We start from the raw sequence: 22,085 nt of genomic DNA on the forward strand, positions 1-22,085 counted from the left end.
ATAGGTGAGGGCACAGGAGGTGGTCATTTGGCCCACCACACCCATGTCAGCCCTCTGAAAGACTATCGGATTTATCCAAATTCCCCATAGCTGTGTAATTTTTTTTTCTATTTTTGAAGTGCAACCAGAAAGAGGTTTTTGCCAACAGTTAAATCACTAGTGTGATTTGTGGGACATCAGAGCACATTCATGGTTTCTGAGAGTGGTCTGATGCCTCATTATTCAGTTATTCTCGGTGTTGCTATTTCATCTTTTAAATACAGAATAAATAATTTGGCCACCAGAATTTGAATATTTAGGAGTCTAGTGCAGAAATGCATTTATTGATGGATTTGTAAGGCATTTCATTCTACATCAACAGTGGCAAAGTGGAAATGGTCAAGAGATTCTAGGTGTCCAGATCACCAACAACTTGTTCTGCTTCCTCCTAGCAAATGCTATAGTTGAGAAAGCCCACTTATGCCTCTACTTTCTTAGGAGGCTAAGGAAATTTGGCATGTCCTCTACAACTCTCACCAATTTTTACTGATGCACCATAGAAAGCATCCTTTCTGGTTGTATCACAAATTGGTATGGCTCCTGTTCTGACCAAGACCATAAGAAACTACAAAGAGTTATAAACCAGCCTCCCATCCACTGATTCTTTCTACACTCCCCACTGCCTCAGTAAAGTAGCCAGCATAATCAAGGACCCCATCCACACACTGGACATTCTCTCTTCCACCTTCTTCCACCAGGAAAAAGATACAAAAGTCCGAGGTCAAGGTCCAACCAACTCAAAAACAGCTTCTTCCCTGCTGCCATCAGACTTTTGAATGGACCTAACTTATATTAAGTTGACCTTTCTCTACACCCTAGCAATGACTGGAACACCACATTCTGCACCTTCTTTTCTTCCCTATGTCTGGTATGCCCTGTCTGTAAAGCACGCAAAAACAACACTTTCCACTGTACCCCAATATCTGTAATAATGAATAAAAGTCAAATTTAAAAAAAATCAGCAAGATTTAATCTGTTATCATTGTGGCCTATATAAAAGTTGGCGCATCCTCCATCAATGCTTATGTAAGGCTCCTCACAGATGTGAGGAGATGAATGAATGTACGTCGACTTGAAGGTGTCAATTGTAAAATATATCCCCCCTGCCATGGCTAGTACAGATAAGGCCCCTTAGTTAGAGTTTACAACCATTCAGCTTAATATAAAATCTGTACTCACTAAAAAAAGGACTTTATAAGCCAAGTTTCCAGCTTTATAACCAATGGGTTCTTTTTGGCAGCTTCTTTCTTTTACACAACAGCATTGTATCACCAAATGCTTCACAGGAGCATCTGACAAATGAAGTTTGATACTAATCACATAGAGGGATATTCAAACAGGTGAACAAAAATTATTGGCTTTAAGGGGCCTCTTGAAAAGGAAGGGAGTGGAGGAGAGGCAGAGCAGTTTAGGGAGAGAACTCCAGAAGTTAGAGCCCAAACAGCAAAGGCACACCCATTAATGGTGAAGTGACTGAAACTGCCTGGTGTGGCATGGTGGCACAGTGGGCAGCAAAGTGGCCAGCACTGACGCTCCACAGCACCAGGACGCAGGTTCACTTCCAGGCTTGGGTGACTCTCTGTGTGGTGTTTGCATGTTCACCCTGTGTTTGCATCGGTTTCCTCCGGCTGCTCCGATTTCCTATCAGAGTCTAAAGATATTCAAGTTAGGTGCATTGGCCATGCTAATTTGCCACTTAGTATCCAAAAATGTGCAAGTTCAGTGGATTGGCCATGCTAAATTCTTCCTTACTGTCTAAAGTTGTGCAGATTAGGTAGGTTAACCATGTTAAATTGCCCCTTAATGTCCAAAAATGTGTAGGTTGGGTGGATTGACCATGCTAAATTGCTCTTTAGTGTCCATTAATGTGCAGGTTAGATGGATCGACCATGTTAAGCTGCTCCTTAGTGTATCAAAATATGTAGATTAGCTGGATTAGCCATGGTGAAAGGGTGGGGTAATGGGGACCAGGTGGAGAGGTGGGTCTGGGTAAGACGCTCTTTTGGCAAGTCGGTGCAGACTCAATGGGCTGAATGGCCTCCTTCTGCACTGTGGCGCTTCTATGGTTTCTTAGTTCGATGGTGTGCAAGCGGTCAGGGTTAACTGGTGCCTTTCGCTCACACCTAGAATGGAAGAGGTGTCCCGTCCATTTGAAAGATCAGAGCTACGTGCTGGTCTGAACGCATTTGACCCCCGCTTGTCATACAGCCATTTACAGCATCTATTAGACGCAGCATGACTCATTTTAATGTATCGGAAAGCTGTGGTTTATTTTTAAAATGCGACTGTGCCTAGAGGAGAGAAGAGAAGCATAATTCATTTCACAGTCATGCTATAACCTGATGTGCTAATAATTTTTTTTCCAAGGAACACAAAAGAAGTTGATGACAAACAAGTGCTAATGTTCCATCAGTAGCTGATAACACAGCCTGGAGAAGTCAAAATAAAAAGCAAACAAACATTGGGGAACATCTGTTGCAGATTCCTAGCCCCTTTTATTTAGATTACTTAAAACAGGAAGCGGCTAATTAGAGATGAGCCAGGATTGTAAAAACAAATTTTGTATTTGCTTTTAAGCCATTAGGAATTTTAGACAGAGACATTGACAGGAAGGTACAAAGGAGTGCTCTGGATTCGAGGCAGGAAACATCGCGGATGGGGGTTTAATTTTCAGCATGGGAAAATGTTTAAGAATTATGTTGTAAAGGGGAACCACCTCAAAGTTTAATGTCCCCATCAAGATCACAATTGCCATTAAAAGTATGCTGCAAACTTATAAATAGACACTGAGAGAACATGCCACTGAAGACAGCAAGTCGAACAATTGGCCCCTCGTTTTTTTTTAATGAATATTTTCTCTTACCTTATGGACTTGGCTACTGTTGTTGTGCCTTGTGTCAACAGAATCTAAGCAATTCCGGGAAAAGACAGCAGCAGGACTAATTAAAGCAGTTTGCCATAAACCTCCAAGGCATTGCATTCTTGTGATTTTTATTCAAGCACTGAGTACAGAGATGCTGTGTAAAATTCATTAAAGGGTGAGATAATTCTTTCAAAAATAAAATGGAGTGTGACCCAACGAATCTCACTGCGCACTTGAGCAATAATGTGGAGCTACTTGAGTGACTCTTGTGCTGATTATAGAGACCGTTGTTTCACAGTGACGGAATCAAATTGCATTTTTATTGCAGACCGTAGCCAGCCTGCTCTGCATTTTGCATTTCATGATTTGGGTAATTTCGCAACAGGGTTAGGTAGCAAACTTGAAGCTGGGTGTCAAAGGATCCACTTGTCAATTGAGAGCACCATGCAAGATGTAGAACAAAATGCCTTTTTTTCTGATTCGGGTACATTTCAAAGATCCCTCTGTTATCTGGGAAAGTACCTAAAAAGTGCAGCTCTCAGGCATGAAGTGGCACAGATTTACAGCAGGATTGAGGTGGAGACATGATTGAGATGTATAAAAGTATGAGGGATATAGATAGAATAGACATAAAGAATTCCTTCCCCTTGATGGAGGGATCAATGACCAGGAGTATAGATTTATGAGAAGGGGCAGGAGGGGATGTGAGGAAAAGCTTTTTCACCCAGACAGTGGTGGGAGTCTGGGACTCGCTGCCTGAAAGGGTGGTGGAAGCAGTGACCCCCATAACACTAAAGGAATATTTAGATGTGCACTTATGGTGCCAAGGCAAACAAGGCTATGGGGCCAAGTGCTGGAAAATGGGATTAGAATAGTTGGGTGGCTGTGTTTGACCAGCATGCAAGCGATGGGCTGAAGGGTCTTTTCTGTGCTGTATACCTCTGTGACTGTATGACTTTTGTATTACAGACAGGTGGCGATGACATTGAATAACCGTGAAGTCAGAATTAGCCGAAATGGCGGAATCTTCATTGTGTAAAAATTCCTTATTCCGCACAGATTACTTATTCTGTTCCTTCATCAAACCAGCCTCCATCCTGAGAGCATTTTGACCAAAAACTTCACAACTATGGCGGCAAGATTGGAGAATGACAATATTTGTAGGCAGCAAGAAGCAAAATGGGGAACAAGAGAAAGTTCCTCATAAACTACAAGAGTGTCAAACATATAAGAACATAAGAACATAAGAAATAGGAGCAGGAGTAGGCCAACTAGCCCTTCGAGCCTGCCCCGCCATTCAATAAGATCATGGCTGATCTGTCTTGGCTCAGTTCCACATTCCCGCCCTCTCCCCATAACCCTTAATCCCCTCTCTTATCAAAAACCCATCAACCCGCGTCTTAAAAATATTTAGCGAGGCAGCCTCCACCACTTCAACGGGCAGAGAATTCCAGAGATTCACCACCCTTTGAGTGAAGAAGTTCCTCCTCAACTGCGTTCTAAACTGCCCCCCCTTTATCTTGAGGCTGTGCCCCCTAGTCCTACTATCCTTTCTGAGCGGGAAGAGTCTCTCCACCTCTATCCTATCCATCCCATTCATCATCTTATACGTCTCAATGAGATCTCCCCTCATTCTTCTAAACTCTAACGAGTACAAGTCTAATTTATTCAGCCTCTCCTCATAGCTCAACCCCCTCAACTCCGGCATCAGCCTAGTAAAGCTCCTCTGCACTCCCTCCAAGGCCAAAATATCTTTGCGCAGGTGCGGCGCCCAAAAATGCACACAGTACTCCAGCTGCGGCCTCACCAATGCCCTATACAGCTGGTCACTATTACATGAAATAGTTGAGGCCAGTAGAGTATGGTGTACTTATAGATAAACTAGATAAGCACATGAAGGAGAAATAAATGGAGGAAAACGCTGGTAGATAGACAAGATGCATAGGAGAAAGTTTGAGTGGAGTATTTTCACTGCCACTTCTTTATTGGGCCAAATGGTCTTCCACTATGCTCTTCTGTATAATTTTGTGCGTTGAGAAGAAAAGTTTACTTGCATACATTCAGACAGATACACAATGGTATACAGTGGGCAACTTGAACAAGAACTATATAAGCCATCGTTAATCCATTACTAGAGTTTTAGACACCCCTCCCCCACCAGTGGTTTTCCAGCCTGAAATTGCACAGACAGAATTCCTTCTGGGTCCTGCCTGCCCCAACCTTACAGTGATTTTGCATTGGGATGGGCAAGGTTACATCGAGAAATCCACCTTTGCCCCAAAGATGGCTCTTTAATGCCTGCTTAATAGCCACTTACAGGTTGTTTCCCTTAATATTGTTATGAGTTTGTTTCCCTTAACAGGATTCTCACAGCGCCAGGAACCCAGGTTCGAGTCCAGCCTCCGGTCACTGTCTGTGTGAAGTTTGCATGTTCTCACCATGTCTATGTGGGTTTCCTCTGGGTGCTCCAGTTTCCTCTCACAGTCCAAAGATGTGCGGGTTAGGTTGGCTAGCCATGTGAAATTGACCCTGCTGTCAGGGGGATTAACAGATTAAATGTTTGGGTTATGGGAATATGCCCTGGGTGAGACTGGGATTGGTACACACTTGCTGGGCCAAATGGCCTCCTGTACTGTAGGGATTCTATGATTATGCCAATCAACATTCACTCAGAGCGTAAAAAGCAGTAGGGCTGTAGGATTCAGAGGGGACATGTTCCCTGCCAACTCTTCAGACAGCCCCCCACACCCCCTATGCCAACCCTAAGGATTCAGGCTCATACTTAGTAGAGGAACAAATCAGTCATGGAATCCTTACAATGCAGAGGGAGGCCATTTAACCCATCGAGTCTGCACTGACCACAATCCCACCCAGGCCTTATCCCCATAACCCCAAGTATAAATCCTGCTAATCCTCCCGACACTCTGGGGAAAATTAGCATGGCCAATCAACCTACCTGCACATCTTTGGAGGGTGCAGGAGGAAACTGGAGTACCTGGAGGAAACACACGCAGACACAGGGAGAATGTGTAAACTCCACACAGACAGTGACCCAAGTCGGGAATTGAACCTGGGTCCCTGACACCTCGAGGCAGCAGTGCTAACCACTGTGCCACCGTGCCATATTTTAGTTACCTCCTACAATAGAGTTTCATAACTGAGGCCACACAATGCTTCCACAGGGTGTAACAACGAGATTATTTTGCAGTTACATTAATCACATCATTTTCTGTTCACTAAACTTCCAAACACTTGCGGTTGGATTATAATGTGTGGTGGACAAGTGAATGGTGTGCATCCAAGTTATGCTCTGTTCAATAAAATACCAACTGCAAAATACGTGCATGGCTTTTAATTAACTCGATCCAAATTTTCTGAAAGATGAATTAGTCTTACAGACTGCTGTAACTCTTATAATTGAGTAATTAGTGATTAATGGAAATATGCCCTCATTTATGCAACATAAAAATGAGGCTGTCATTTCAGGAACAATGTAAGCTGCTCAATGGACCCTACACACAATAGATACTTTTTACAAACCAAAGGTAGCTTTCATGACACACTTGTCCTACTATAACAAAACACCTGCAGGCCAGAACCTGTGATACTTGAGCTCAGCATTGTTCCTGTGCCGCTGTATTATAGCCCTTTATCTCACTGTCCTGCAATGTGCAGTGTAGCGTTGCACAATCTTCTGTTGCTGATGCGTCTTTTGAGAGCATGGAAGGAGGTTGAAAACTTGCCAGGCAGAACAGTGACTAGGGCTGGGAGTCTAAGCCGCTACCACAACACTCAGCCAGCGTGTTGGTGGCTTTGTCAGTGTGATCCCACTGTGGCGTTGGGAGATAACCATTGTTGTGAAGTTGCATACGTATGGCGTTTGAAAATGGAAATAGTGAAAAGAAACGCGAAGAACAAACAAAAGAAAGCATATAGCATTGTCTCTTTAAAAAAAACATGATCTCTCTGTGAATTTTAAATTGCAGAGTGCAGGCTGCAGAAGCAGGTCTTTGCAACATTGTAACACAGCCCAGAAGTCAATGTTCCGACTAACCAGAACAGGCTTTTGAATTGGACCAACGAAATTAAAGCAAGCACGCAGAGGCACAGAACCAATGGAATTCAAATGTGACAGCCTCAAGCCACTCCGATCACAGGAATACTGTGAGGTAATTCCAAATGTACAAGTCCAGACAAGGGGGAATAACTGGTAGAGAATGCTTGACAACTCTTATGTCGGAAGGAAGAAACAGCGAGGCTCTCAGGTAAATCCTGCAGTTGCCTGTATGTCTTCATAGAACACCATCAGAATAGAGAGATTACCAACCCAGAAAATGCTCCAGACATGAGCATAATTGAAGAAAGGTCATATTTCCAAAGTCACCTGTTTGTATTTTACTTGAGTGACTAAATTCTGTAATGATGTATTCTGCTATTTCTGAATGAGTCTTGTAATATTCAAACAGCATTCTATTGGGGAGTTGATTCAGTTTGTTAATTGTGTTAAATGTCACCAGTTTTAAAATAAAGACCTGTTAATTGTTCATGGCAGAGTGTGTCAGATCCTGTTTTAATTTACCAAAACCAGTAACATCCTATTACCTCATAAATACTTGTATAAGATTACGAGGCAAAGTATATTCCTTTGGGTGGTTCCAAAATCGCACAGAGGTAAAAATGACCTGTGCGTTGTAACATTATATAAATGTTACTACACTGGTATGGCATTGAGCTACACTCAAACAAAGCAATGTTTAATATTGGAGCTATAACATATGTAGAAAAGCAAACTTTTCTTTTGGTGGTTTGGACGTGTGCAGTTCGATGATGTAATCATGCTGACCCATCAGACTACAGACTGTGGGTTGGATTTTCCAGCCCCAATGCAGCAGGTTTTCCAGTGGCAGAGGCGGCTCACCATTGGCAGTTGGTGGGATCTTCCAGCCTCGCTGTAATGTCTACCCGGTTTTGCATAGCTTGCCTGCCCCGCCATCAGGGAAACCTCCACAGGGGTCATCACGCTGGAGTCAGAACATCCCGCCAGCAGAAGGGACAGAAAATCCTACCCTGTGACAAAAAATGGTACAAGGCCTTCCCTGATCAGTCATCCTCTTTGCCAAGCTTCATTCTCACCATTATTTTAAATCATTGGCATGTCCTATTGAGTTGGTGGGCCCTCATTAAGTAAAATCCTGTCTCAGTCCCAAAGGCTAATCCAAACTAAACCCACTCGCCAATCTGTCCTCTCTCTTCCCTTTGGCAGCAAAGAATCAGTGAATTTAATATTATGTCCACACTTCATCATGGGTTTTTCCTTTGTTCACTTGGCTACAGAGACATTTCAAACTAAAACTATACAACCAAGGTGGCACCAGAGTGAGGCAACTTCTTGCAAGCTGTGCCCAGCAAACCTTATAATTTTATCTTTCACTCTTGTTCTATGCTTCTAAAACTTCATTCTAACTCTTTTAAACTCTCTAACAAAGCTATGACTGAAACATTACTTTCTGCACTCTCTCCTTTCCTTCTCTATGAATGGTATGTTTTGTCTGTATAGCACGCAAGGAACAATACTTTTCACAGTATACTAAATATGTGACAATAATAAATCAAATCAAATCAGTGCCTGTTATTCCAGGTGACTGGGATATGGCCATGGCTACAAGTGGGAAGCAGAGGGTAAATCAAAAAAAGCCTCGCAATTATTGAGTAAGTTTATCGAATCTGCGCACCCAAATCAGGAATAGCATGTCAAGGTTTCACTGTTCTAACACAAAAACGTTTTAGTTTTAATTCAGCAAAGATTGAGAATCCTTCTTTTTTAATGGATGTGAAATGTCCTTTGGTAGCCTCAATCCATTCCAAGTCAACATGCACTCCCCCTCCCGCATCAAAACTATCCATTATTTAGCATGAGTTGGCACAAAATTACAAACATGGATGCTTTGACTGCAATATTGTAAAGGTGCAAATTAAAGTGGATGGGAACTGGTGTACTGAAACATACTCAAGCACATCTCCAAAGCAGCTTACGCCCCCATCGGCGAAATCGGTTTTACAACCAGTGTGAATTTCCAGTGAGATCTTCCACTGGTGTTCATGATGAATTGGAAAACCCACTGGAGGCTGGCGTGAAATTGATTTGTATCCCTCACTTGGGCAAAGGGCAAAGGGATGTGAATGTAGCCCGGTCCATCAGGCAAACCAGCCTCCCATTCATTGACTCCGTCTACACTTCCTGCAGCCTCAAAAAAGCAGCCAGCATAACTAAGAACCGCACGCACCCCGGACACTCTCTCTTCCACCTTCTTCCATCGGGAGGAAGATGCAAAAATCTGAGATTGCATACCAACCAACTCAAGAACAATCTCTTCTCTGCAGCCATCAGAATGGATCTACTTTATATTAAGCTGATTTTTCTCTACACTCTAGCTGTGACTGTAACACTGCATTTTGCTCCTCACCTTTCCTTCTCTATGTACTCTATGAACACTAAGTTCTGTCCATATAGCGCTCAAGAAACAATACTTCTAACTGCATTCCAATACATGTGACAATAAATAACTCAAACCAAAAAGTCCAGGCCTATCTGTCCTTATTGGGGGAAAAAAGACCTTCATTCCCCAAGTACAAAGGTTGAGTTTCACATTGTTTTCAGTTAGAGGCATCAAAAAATAATCTCTCTCCTTATAGTTCTCTCTTGCAAGTTATTGTCACCTGTTTTCATCTTTATTCATGGTTCCCTTAAGAACTATTCACGGAATGTGAGATAAAGCGGGGTCAAAAGGAAACTTTGACTGCCAACATGGGTTGTCATCAGATCAGAGTCACCTTTCAGGTTCAAAAACCCAGAATCAAAGTGTTAATTGTTTGGTAATTTGAACTGAAGATCAAGTACTCTACTCTTAGATCAAGGTGATAGAGAGAACATTACTGTGCCGTAATTAAAAATGTATAATTCCCACTATTAGAGTCATGCTCTGGTTTTGATAGTGTCATACATCCTTATAAACTTATTAATAATCACATTGCCCTTGCCATATCACAGATTTAGAGCCAGTTACTCTAGAAGCTGACCATTTTGGGCTGATTTGCCCGAACCCAATGCTGAACATTATTATGGCTGGAATTCTCGTTGACCTCTGGGATCACCCTACAGATTTGAATTTTACCAAAATGTTTGTTAGAATTTTTCTTCAGAATTTTTGTGCATAGTTTTTCAGAAATAATCTGAGATGGAATTATTGAAATTTGGAAGTTTAGGGCTGAAATTAATTCTGGAAAAACAAAACCAGGTGATACATTTGTTGTTTTGAGTCTTCTGTTCTTTAAACAGGCCAATATTCCTGTTAAAATGCTGACAGTGGAATATTATACCAATATATTCAACACTTCATCGAAGCACAGTAACCCTACAGTGCAGAAGGAGACCATTCAGCCCGTCGAGTCTGCACCAACAACAATTCCACTCAGGACCTATCCCCAAAATCCCACATATTTACCCTGCTAATCCCTCAAACACACACTGCCCAGGACACTGGTCAATTTAGTGCGGCCAATCAACCTAACCCGCACAACTCTGGACTGTTATTACTGACAGTAGTTTTTAAACTTCATTATGGGCTGTTTTGCTGATTTATCATGGCGGTTTTGGAACATAAAACTGCGCTTTAAACATTACTGTGTTCCTTTTTCGTTTGTGTGGTCAGTGTTGCTTCGGGGAATGTCTGGAACTAGCTATAGAGCAAGACACAGAACAGAGTTGCTGATCCTGAAGACCATTGCGATTATTTTAAATGCATGTTGGAGAAGATAGTATGGAAGAACAACAGATAATAATGAGTACTGGTTAGGTGCATTGGCATCAGGTACCATGCAAAATTCTCCCTCAGTTTAATCAAACAGGAGCCAGAGTGTAGCGACTAGGGGGTTTTCACAGTGATGTCATTGCAATGTAGTATTAAGTCTACTTGCGACACTAATAAATAAACTTAAAACTCCTCTCTCTTTTATCCTTTAAGATGCCTTTTAACACCTCCCTATTTTTCAGCATTATCAACATCTATTCACGTGTCTTACTGTCAAATTTGTTGTATGATGTTCCAATGAAGTATATAGGATGCTTTATTTCTTGAGCAGGGCTATATAAATACATCTTGTTCTTCTCTGTAAAGACCAGGAGAAACATGACAAATATTGTGCTTGAAAACAGACCTAAGTGATTTGCTTTCCTAGCATTCTCACACAACTTTTATTAAAGCATTAAGTGCTCATGTTTATCTAGTTGGCATTTCTATTCCACAGAGTAAATTGATTGAAAAATATCATAACCTGCAGATCGTGTTTTTTTTTCACACAGCCCACAGGGAAAGGGGCAAGTGTATTGAAGCTACAGTCTAAAGAGGAATATGGGTTAATATTGCCCTCTCCAAAGGTGAATGGAAGCCTATGCTGGAGAAAGGTGCTGAAGCTATATTGCTCCCCAGTGCTATCATGGCAACAAATCATCATTAACATACATTAAGCTATTCCCACTGCTCCTTGTATTTGTTTGAAAGGGAGAAAATGATCAGCGTCAAATATCCTACTGCACCCCAGAAAAGCAGAATCCACTCATTTGTAAATGTCATATCTTCCACAAGGTTAGCATTGTCAAAGCCCCAGCTTGAATCATCGCAGAGACCTCCTTTATGGAAGAGCTTAATACACTTTCAATAGCTTAAAATAGTCTACGGAGGCCAATTAAAAGGGATACTTGCCGTGTTCTAAGTTTTAAAAAAAAATTAATTATTTGTAATATGAATTGTAACGCCATTTAATTAGTCAAACTCAGCTCCAAGCTGCAGTTGGTCTCCGCTACCTTTCTCACCAATGCTTCATAATAAAGTTCAAGCTGTGTGTTATGCAACAGGGGAGGAATTTACTGGGGCCTGGGTAAATTTAGAAACAATGTGGATTCGGCACAGAGAGAGACAGAGAGAGAGAGGTGGGGGTGGAACAATGCCTTGTGGTCTATTAAGCATCCTCCACCAATATACGAGGGAACTCACACGTGCAATATTCAGTCTAATAAAATAACTTCGAATTTTTGCTGCTCTCATGGAAAAAAAATTAATACCGATCCAGGGCCATTGAACGCTGTAAATATTCTTTAAAGAAAGAATAAATATTCAATTAGGTGTTGAATAAAACAAAAAAAAATGGTTTTGGCCTCTTTCAGCATAAAATACCTTTGAAAGATTAATTAATACATGCACATTATGCAAATTAGACACATGCAAATATTTTATGAAGACAATTAAGGGAGGCATTAATTACTGCCTTTTTGCTTCAATGAGATTTGTTCTTTTCTCCCCTCTACGGTTTAACCCTTTAAGTGATGACTGCGTTTGTGGCCAATGTACAGGGAACATTCCTCGCATAAATGTTTAAGAAAAAATAAACAATCGCCTCTGTTAAGATAGCATTAAAACGTATATACATTTATATAACATAGATCTATTCCAGGTGCTGTGGGGAAGATCAACAGAATTTTCTGACACAATGTACTGCCAGTAATTAAGAGCCTGGAAGTGAATTTGCACTCATTCTTGGAAATGATTCAACTTCTGCAAAAGCAATTAATTTGCTTTGCCTGTGCTAATATAGTGGAATTATAAAGCATGACACAAGACAAATAGAAATAATTAGTTCCCCAAAATGATGTTCTCATTAATGCAGTTTTAACAGTGCAAAAACATTATTGCACCGGGTCTGTGTGCTGTCCCCTGCCAGTGACCGTGATGAAGTGGTACACATCTAAATTAAGAGTTCTTGTTGGCGGTGTCATTTTTTTTAATACATTTCCAAAGGTTCTAGGTCACGGCTGTATAGAGTTTGCAAAACCGCCTGCAGCCCCGTGCCTCTGACAATGGGACAATACCCAGCAATTAACGCACACGGCACAGATGTAAATCCTTATCTAACGGCAACCTTTAAACCACTGAATATTGCCGTTTGCTTTTTATCCTTTCTGCTGATGCCCGCAATAAATTGCATCTTTTGTTTTTGTTCGATTACACAAGCCTAACAGACAGTCAAGCACCAAAATGGTAGTGCCAAGATTAAAAGGAGGGAGGGCAAGGGAGTGTATGATGTTTGGTTCTTGTGCATTGTGTGGTAATCTGTAAAGGAGGGTTTGGACGTTTTATTAAAAGAAAACAATGGGAGGTTTATGGGTCTCAGTTTCAATTCAGACATAGTTACATGGGTTTATTTTATGCAGGAGGCCTTTTGGACTTCCAAGTATGAAATAAAAACAGCAGCTTAGAAGCCTTAGACCATATATTAACGGTGCACAATGTAGTTTAATTAACTGCAATAACCAAAACCCTGTTGCCTGATAAAAATCCGACGTTACCACTGTCAAAGCAAAGCAAAAAAGGAGGAAGAAAAATCTAAGAGGAGTTACTATATGTGTGGTCAACTCCCATAAGAAGGGATTGCATGATTACATTTTATCCCATTTTGGGGTATGATTATTAACAGCAAACTCCCTCAAAAGAAACCTTACATCTTCAAATTGATACTTCTTTTAAAAAATGTGTGCATTGACAAGTGTCTCATTTGTTTTGGAAACCTTGTTAAAGCCAAGGCTGTAAATTTGTGTTTGCACCCAATTTACACTTAGACTCCAACCAAATTCTCATGTGGGAGTGGTGTGAGATTATCTGCTCTGAATCCCCGGCACTGAGTGAAATCTGTCAGCCCAGAGATCAGAACTGTGTCCCTGATAGAAAGATATTAGCCCAGTGAGAATTTTTCCTCCTCTGAAAGAAAGAAAAAAAGTGCTTGCATTCACATAGCAGCTTTTGCAACATTCAGGCGTCACTTTACAAGTGGAATGCAGTCACTATTGTAATGTAGGAAATATGGCAGCCAATGTATGATGTAGAGATGCTGGCGTTGGACTGGGTTAAACACAGTAAGAAGTACCACACACGCAACCTTCCACATGCCTGACGAAGGGACACTGTTTCCCAAAGCTTGTGGGATTACTATCAAATAAACTAGTTGGACTCGAACCTGGTGTTATGAGACTTCTTACTGAGCCAATGTATGCACAGCAAGCTCCCACAAATAGCAACGTGATGAGGACCTAGTGGTCTGTTTTCGTGAATTTGGTTGACGGATAACCAAAATAAAAAATGCAGGAAAATATCAGCAGGTCTGGCAGCATCTACAAGGAGAGAAGAGACCTCTTTTCTCTCCTTACAGTTGCTGCCTGACCTGCTGAGAGTTTCCAGCATTTTCTCTTTTGGTCTCAGATTCCAACATCCACAGTAATTTGCTTTTAGATACATATTGGTTAAGGGATAAACATTTATCAAGAAAGATACCAGCGGAAACCTCCCCTAGCCTGCTTTGCTTTGAATCGTGTCAGGATTTCTGATGACCACCAGAGGAGGTAGGTGAAACATTTGACATTGCTCCCTCAGTACTGCATTTTTTAAAAAGATAAACACGTCAAATGATTCAATGATGTATATAAAAATAACAAACTAAAGAGTTCCAGACAGGCCTCCCCAAAAAGCCTAATTAATATTTGGAAAAAGGGAAGACTTCAAGGAAGGGTTATGTCTGAGGTTATGGCATTCATCAGGCCTGCTACAGGACGCTCCATTGGCCCTCCCACCTGTTGCTGGCAGGGCACATCCAAATGGATATTTGGCGCACAACTTGGCGCTTGGGCCAATGCAACGATGTTGCCGGGCAAGTAGCCATTATCACATTGACCCCTCAGAGGGACGAATGAGGAATACAATTCCTACAGTGCAGAAGGAGGCCATTCAGCCCATTGAACCTCCACTGACAACAATCCCATCCAGGCCCTATCCCTGTAACCCCACATATTTACCCTATTAATCCCCTTGACACTAAGGAGAAATTCAGCACGCCCAATCAACCTAACCGCACATTTTCGGATTGTGGGAGGAAACCGCAGCACCCAGAGGAAACCCATTCAGACACAGGGACAATATGCACACTCCACACAGACAGTGACCCAAGCTGGGAATCGAACCTAGATCTCTGGCACTGTGAGGTAGCAGTGCTAACTATTGTGCCACCGTACCATCCCAGAATGCATCAGAGAGCTAGTGCACCTCCATAGGGTCCAGAAGGTTCTGTCCGGTGGTGGCACTCATCACTTATTTGTCAGGCAATCATGGGTTCAAACCTCACTTCAGAGGCTGGGGTGCAGATAAGCTAGGTTTAACACCTCAATACAATACTGACACGGAACAGACAAAAGTTTATTTGCTCCAAATCAAGTTTGGTGAAGCAGTTGGTTAATGATATTTTTAGGGGTTACATTTGTTGGGATTAATCTACAGCTGTGACTCAAAGCAAAGTAAAACCTTTCCAAACCAGGTCTAGTAATGAGCAACAACACTGCATCTAACTGTGTTTTAAAAATGATCTGATAGTCTGCATATAATCTTAAAATTAGCTACAAATGAACGAGTACGAATGAAAAAGGCTTGGAGGCAACTTCCAAATGGTCACATTCTGGAACACAGTTCTGAAGCATAGTGAGGTGGATCTTAAGGGGGTGCCCACTCAGGGGGAGGTGTGTGCGATAGGGAAGGGGCTGGAAAGTCAGAGGAAGTGAGACCAAGGGGCAATTTTAGCATGGCCAATCAACCCAACCCGCACATCTTTGGACTGTGGGAGGAAACCAGGGCACCCGGAGGAAACCCACACTGACACGAGGAGAATGTGCAAACTCCACACAGGCAATGACCCAAGCCAGGAATTGAACCCACGTCCCTAGAGCTGTGAAGCAGCAGTGCTAACCACTGTGCTACTGTGCCGCCCATAGATAATGGAAAGAGATAGATAATGGAAAGCTCTGTGATGTCTGAGGGTGTGGTTGGAGGGGTGTTGTTTGGTCCAACTGAAAATCTACCTCCTCGACAAAATTTAAAATGGATCACACTTTTATTAGATTGTGCCTGAATTAGTTGAGATAAATGGTGTATATCGAACTGCACCGACGCTTCTAACATAGCTAATCGAAAGCTGAAAAGAAACTAGCCTAACTGCTGGCTGCCTCCAACTCAGTCACCGTGGATACAATGGTAATAAAAAGTGACATCATTGTCAGCCTGCAACAAAGCATTTCCACCTCAGCTTTGATTTATAGATGCCCCGGGGGTGGTATATAAAACACTTTGCACCTGCACTTTCCTTTCCTTGCCTCCTGGCATCAGTTACAGCTCATTACCATACTGATCTCACCTTCCCTTGAAAAGGTGACATTATAATACGAAGATTCTCTCCCCCATGAACATGAATGATGGGTAACAAATGGATCAAAGGTGTCAGAGTAAGTGGAGCTGAGATGACATTAAAGGAATACATTTGTGATAATGTTATCCTGGGAATGAAATAAAGCGACGATGGTCAAGTGGGGGGTGGGTGGAGGAAACGGGGAGAACCAGGCGGCAAATTTTCTTTAAATTAAAGTGGTTAAAATGTAGACAGTTAGATTAATGCTTCTGACATGCAAAGTAGGGGCAGGGCCATGCAAAAGCAGGCAAATGAAGTTTTTGAAGGTAAATATTTTGCCTTGTCATGTGCCAGCTAATCTTTTCAAATCACTCCTATTGACTCATTCCAAAATTTCACCCCAAAACTGCCTGATTGAGAAATAATTCCCCCTGCCCATTCCACCTTGATCACAGCTACAAGAATCTGCAAAATCAGTGCTATATTTTAGGGTATTAAAGAGGTGGGTGAATGCATAACCACTGGGGCTAGAACAATTAATACTGGGCAACACTGGACTTGAGGAGGAGACCACTCAGTCCCTCATGTCTGTATCTGTCAACTAGAATGAGGATGTCCTGTATCTCATCCCCATTCACTTGCCCTTCCTTTCTGATTTGATTTGATTTGATTTATTATTGTTACATGTATGAGTATAGAGTGAAAAGTATTGTTTCTTGCACACTATACAGCTAAAGCATACTGTTCGTAGAGCAGGAAACAGTGCAGGATGTAGTGTTACAGTTCTAGCTAGGGAAAAAGATCAACTTAATGCGAGTTAGGTCAATTCAAAAGTCTGTTCTTGGTACATGCCCTCAGACATTTGTATCTTTTTCCAGACGGAAGAAGGTGGATGACAAAATGTCTGGGTTGCACGGGGTACTTAATTATGCTGCTTGTTTTTCCGAGACAGTGGGAAGTGTAGACAGAGTCAATGGATGGGAGGCTGGTTTGAGTGATGGGCTGGGCTTCGTTCATGACCCTTTGTAGTTTCTTGCGGTCTTGGGCAGAGCAGGAGCTATACCAAGCTGTGATACAACCAGAAAGAATGCTTTCTATTGTGCATCTGTAAAAGTTGGTGAGAGTCACTGCAGCTCGGTTGGTGGCACTCTTACCTCTAAGTTACAAGGTTCTAGGTTCAAGCCCCACTCTAGGACTTGAACACAAAAACATAGGTGAACGCTCCCAAAACTGTATTATCAGAGCTATCAGCTTTTGGGTGCGATGTTAAAGTGAGCTCCTGTCTGCTCTCTCTCAGGGGGATCCTATTGCTCCACTTTAAAGAAGAATTATCCCCAGTGTCCCAGTCAATATTCATCCCTCAGCCAAAACCACAAAAGCAAATGACCTGGTCATTCTTGCATTGCTGTTTGTGGGTGATTGCTGAGTGCAAATTTGTTACCCTATTTCTAGATTACAACAACACTTCAAAAGTACTTCCAGGAGGTCTGACAGCATCTGTGGAGAGACAATAGAGCCAATGTTTTGAGTCAGACTCAAAACGTCGGCTCTATTCTCTCTCCACAGACGCTGTTTGGACCCGCTCCGATTTTCCAGCATTTTCTGTTTCTGTTTCAGATTCCATCATCCACAGTTGCTGTTACCTTCAAAGGTACTTTCTTGGCTGCAAAGCACACAGGGATGTCCTAGGATTGTGAAAGATACTGGGTGGGTTTTCCAGCCCTTTCTGGAAAGCAGGATCTCCCAGTCACACCAAAGGTGACACCCTGCATTGGGTTCCCTGGTGCCATGATGGGTGAGCCACGCAAAACGCTGATATTGGTGGGACTGGAAGGTCCTGCCAGTAGTCTTTGGGCTCACTGCCTCTGCTGCCAGAAAACATGCCACAGGAGTGCTGGAAAATCACGTCCATTGTATTAATCAAAGTCCTTCTTTATTTCCTTTGTTTCATCTCACTTGATCCCTGTACCTAAACAAAAATCTACTGTTTGAGCCTGGCAAATTTCACATTGCATCGCAGGCAAAGGGAAAAGAGGAGGATGGCTCTGTCTTAATTACTGATTCGTCACAGGGATGGTATTTTTTCACAGAATCCATAGAATCCCAACACTGCAGAAGGAGGCCATTTGACCCATCGAGTTTGCAACAACCACAATCCCACGGGTCCTAATCCCGTAACTCCATGTAATAACCACTGCCAATCCCCCTCACACTAGGGTCAATTTAGCATGGCCAATCAACCTAACCCGCACATCTTTGGACTGTGAAAGGAAACCCACTCAGAAACGGGGAGAATGTGCAAACTCCACACAGACAATGACTCGAGGCCGGAATTGAACCCAAGTCCCTGGCGCTGTGAGGCAGCAGTTCTCCTCGTGTCTGCGTGGGTTTCCTTCGGGTGCCCTGGTTTCCTCCCACAGTCCAAAGATGTGCGGGTTAAGTTGATTAGCCAAGTTTATTTAACTCTAGTATCAGGGAGATTAGCAGGGCAAATATGTGGGGTTACAGGGATAGGAACTGGGTGGGATTGTGGTCAGTGGAGACATGATGGGCAGAATGGCCTCTTTCTGCACTGTAGGGACTTTATGATTCCAAGCCCCTGGAGGAAAATACCTAGCTGTGGAAACAGATAAAAGTCTGCCTTGTGCAGCACTAGATGTGAGAAGAGAAACAAAGCATATTACAACGCATCCAATTTTCCAGAACATCTTCAACATACATGTGCCAACTGCTGTTAAGTTTCTGAAACAAGGAATGATGAGGAAAGCATCAAGCCATGAGATAATAAGAGGTGATCACGCAGGCAAGGGAAGATAAAACATTCTGAGGCCCTAATTCACCAAATTACAATCAGATACCTTATTGCAGATACTTAGCGGACTTTGACATGGATTCGGTGATCTGATTTCACTAAACAGGTAAAGTTTCACGTGAATCGTCGCTAACTAAGTACACCCTCAATTCGAAAGAGAAATCAAAAGAGTCCAGTGTCTTTTAAAGAAAAGTTTTTTTTTCCAGATCTGGATCAATGCGCAGACTGTGTGTAAACATTCAGACTAAGCTCGACCTTGCCAAAGCTCATTTTAATGTGGCCCAGCTGGAACACTGCATGGTTGAATAACAATCTGAAGCTAAGCAAAATGTATAGCACATGAGGCAGATTTATAACCGCGGCTGTCAAGTACCTTGTATTGTCCTTTCAGCATCTGTGCGTCCAGTGCTGCGGTCAGCTTCCATCTCTTGGGTCACCGAATCTAACAATGGGAAAGATCAGAGTACCGAGTTCACTTTTCAAACTGGCTGCTTGGGACAAAAATATGCTTTTGTCAGTTGTTCCACGTTGACATGTGGGACTAAGCAATTATTGTCATTATTTTGTTTTTGAAATCCCGGTGAATCATACCTCTTTGTACCCACCCCCCCCCCCCCCCCCCGCCATCAATGCTTTCATCAGCCTGTTCCGCAATCTGAATACAAAGTGACCACAGCCTCTGTCAAAGTTTATTGTGCATTGATAAGCGACAAGAGCCCACACCGTTTCATGAGATTCAATCACAGGTCATTTACGTGCCCTTACCGTTCAGGACCCGAAGATTGTCTGCAGAGGCAGCTTGTTTTAACGCCTGCTCTGCTTGTTCTCGTCGCTTGCTTTCGAATTCAAGTGCTTCCTGTAATTTCCTCTTTGCCTTCTTTTCTTTCTTTAACCGTTTCTGAATTATTGCTGGAAAGAGGGATGCAGAGGCGTCAATCTTTGTGTGGGAAGACCACATTGTTTCACCTGGCATTGCCTTTCTCTGTCAGGAGAGCATGATGCCAGAATTGCACCGCCTTGCCCGCCTGAGGCCAATGGAGCATGCCGCTCTGCGAGCCTTGCCCGCCCCGATCCGGGGATGGGGCGAGGCGGTAAAATTCCGGCCCATCTTCCACTCGCTTACCTCTGTTCTTCTGCTCTACAGCCAGCTGCTTTTCCAAGCTTTCCCTCATCTCTCGCTCCCTGAACAGTTCCATCTTTAACTCTGTCTTTTCATGTTGCACCTGTTTCTCCTGAGCTCGGGCATTGTCTATGGCAACCTTCAGGAGCCCCTGTTTAAATCAGAGAACAACGCGACGCCATTAGCAAATCATTCAAAATGGTGGTGCCAGAAACCTAGGCTGAAGACAAGAAGTCTGGACGAATGTCTTTTTACACTGACAGCTTTTCGAACATCAATAGGTTTAATTGGAATCACAAGCTTTTGGAGCGCCGCTCTTTCATCAGGTGAGTGGGCGAAGGAGCAGCGCTCCGAAAGCTCATGATTCCAGATAAACCTGTTGGACTTTAACCTGGCATTGTGAGAGTTCTTAATGTTTCAAAGTACATTTCCTGCTTGCTGGATAGTGAACAATGATAGTGGCTCCATTCCTCAGTTTCTCTATTCGGAAGACATTGAAGTCGATTAATTACACGCCTCCCAAACCCTATTTGCCGCCACTATAGAGTACAAATGGGTAAAGCTCAGGCCAAGAATTGAATTGGGCATCAACTTGATTGATAAGCCTCAGTACCATTTTGTACAGTGCGTTTTACCCACTGAGCCATGTTTGGGTGGAGCACCATCCGTCACTTTGCCCTGTAAGTTGCAAGCTATCTTGACTTGGACACTAATGGATCTGTTGTCATCGGCAATGGGTGGAGTCTGTTCATAGAATCGTAAAATCCCTACAGTGCAGAAAGAGGCCATTTGGCTCATCAAGTCTGCACCGACCACCCATATCCTCATAACCCCCACATATTTACCCTATTAATCCCCTTGACACTAGAGTTACTTTAGCATGGCAAATCGACCTAGCCTACACAATTTTGGGCTGTGGGAGGGAGCTGGAGCATCTGGGGGAAACCCACGCAGACACAGGGAGAATGTGCAAACTCCACACAGACAGTGATCCGAGGCTGGAATTGAGTCCAGGTCCCTGGCACTGTGAGTCCAACACCCTAGTGGGAAATATCACTGGACAGCAGGGCTTCAAGGATAAGGCCTTGCATCAATGTTCAGTGCTAGTAATTAATGGTGGTCTTATCATCAGCCCTACATTCCACAAATTAAAAAAAAATTGCTTCCTTCCAAAAGATTCAGTTTACAGCGAAGACACCTAAAAAACGGTATCACTGAGTTAGACTAATGAAACAAGGACTGGGACACCATGGCCTGAATTCTCCAATTTGCACGCCCCACCACCAGTGAGAACGGAGAATTTGGCGTTCAGGCAAACCTCCATTCGTGGCAGCCGGATTGGATAAACCTAGCCACGGGTAAGGTCAGAGGGATTCTGGCCCTCATACCCAATAGCCCCAGAGCACACTTGTACTTCGAGTCACTGAGCTTGGGGTAGAACAATCCTAGCAACCTACCAAATGTGTTTTACAGGGGCTGTAATATACAGGCTGATAATTTTTGGTCAACATTTTGTTTGAAAGTAGTCATGCTTCAGATAAAGTGTAACAAACCGATACAGTTCCAATCAGTGTCACTCATCACTTCCAGTAGGTGGCACTTGCATCACATTACATTAATCTTGTACACGTCAAATACCAATAATAACACCTTTCCCATCAGGTAAACCAACTCTGAAAAGATTTTACACAAACACTGACTAGCTGTAGTGACGGAAAAGTTAATAAATGGTGGAAAAAATTACATTCCACTGAGCAAAGTTTGTGGTACAGATGTTGTAAATAACAAAGCAATAATGAACTGCAGAGAAGGTTAATGGGAGATTTAATAGAGGTATTAAAATTATGACAGGTTTTGATAGAGTAGATGGAGGCAGACTGTTCCCACTGGCTGAAAGATTAGTAACCAAGGAACACAAATTTAAAATAGCTGACAAAGAACAAAAGAAGGAGATTTATTTTTGTAACGTAGTGAGTTGT

General features: G+C 42.7%; 1 protein-coding gene across 4 annotated transcripts in view; it reads right to left on the minus strand.

The window, feature by feature from the left end:
• The window catches only part of LOC145349526 (dachshund homolog 1-like), a 552,542-nt gene that overhangs the window by 6,361 nt on the left and 524,096 nt on the right, over positions 1 to 22,085 (minus strand). For all 4 annotated transcript variants that reach the window (XM_080198096.1, XM_080198097.1, XM_080198098.1 and 1 more), the window contains 3 exons: positions 20,110 to 20,257; positions 19,752 to 19,895; positions 19,360 to 19,428 (listed from right to left, as the gene is read on the minus strand). In XM_080198096.1, the coding sequence (XP_080054222.1) occupies positions 19,360 to 19,428; positions 19,752 to 19,895; positions 20,110 to 20,257 (361 nt within the window). The remainder of the gene's footprint in view (positions 1 to 19,359; positions 19,429 to 19,751; positions 19,896 to 20,109; positions 20,258 to 22,085) is intronic.

This window comes from Carcharhinus amblyrhynchos, chromosome 10 (genome assembly GCF_965287045.1).
Source record: "Carcharhinus amblyrhynchos chromosome 10, sCarAmb.v2.hapA, whole genome shotgun sequence".
In the NCBI taxonomy this organism is placed as follows: Eukaryota; Metazoa; Chordata; class Chondrichthyes; order Carcharhiniformes; family Carcharhinidae; genus Carcharhinus; species Carcharhinus amblyrhynchos.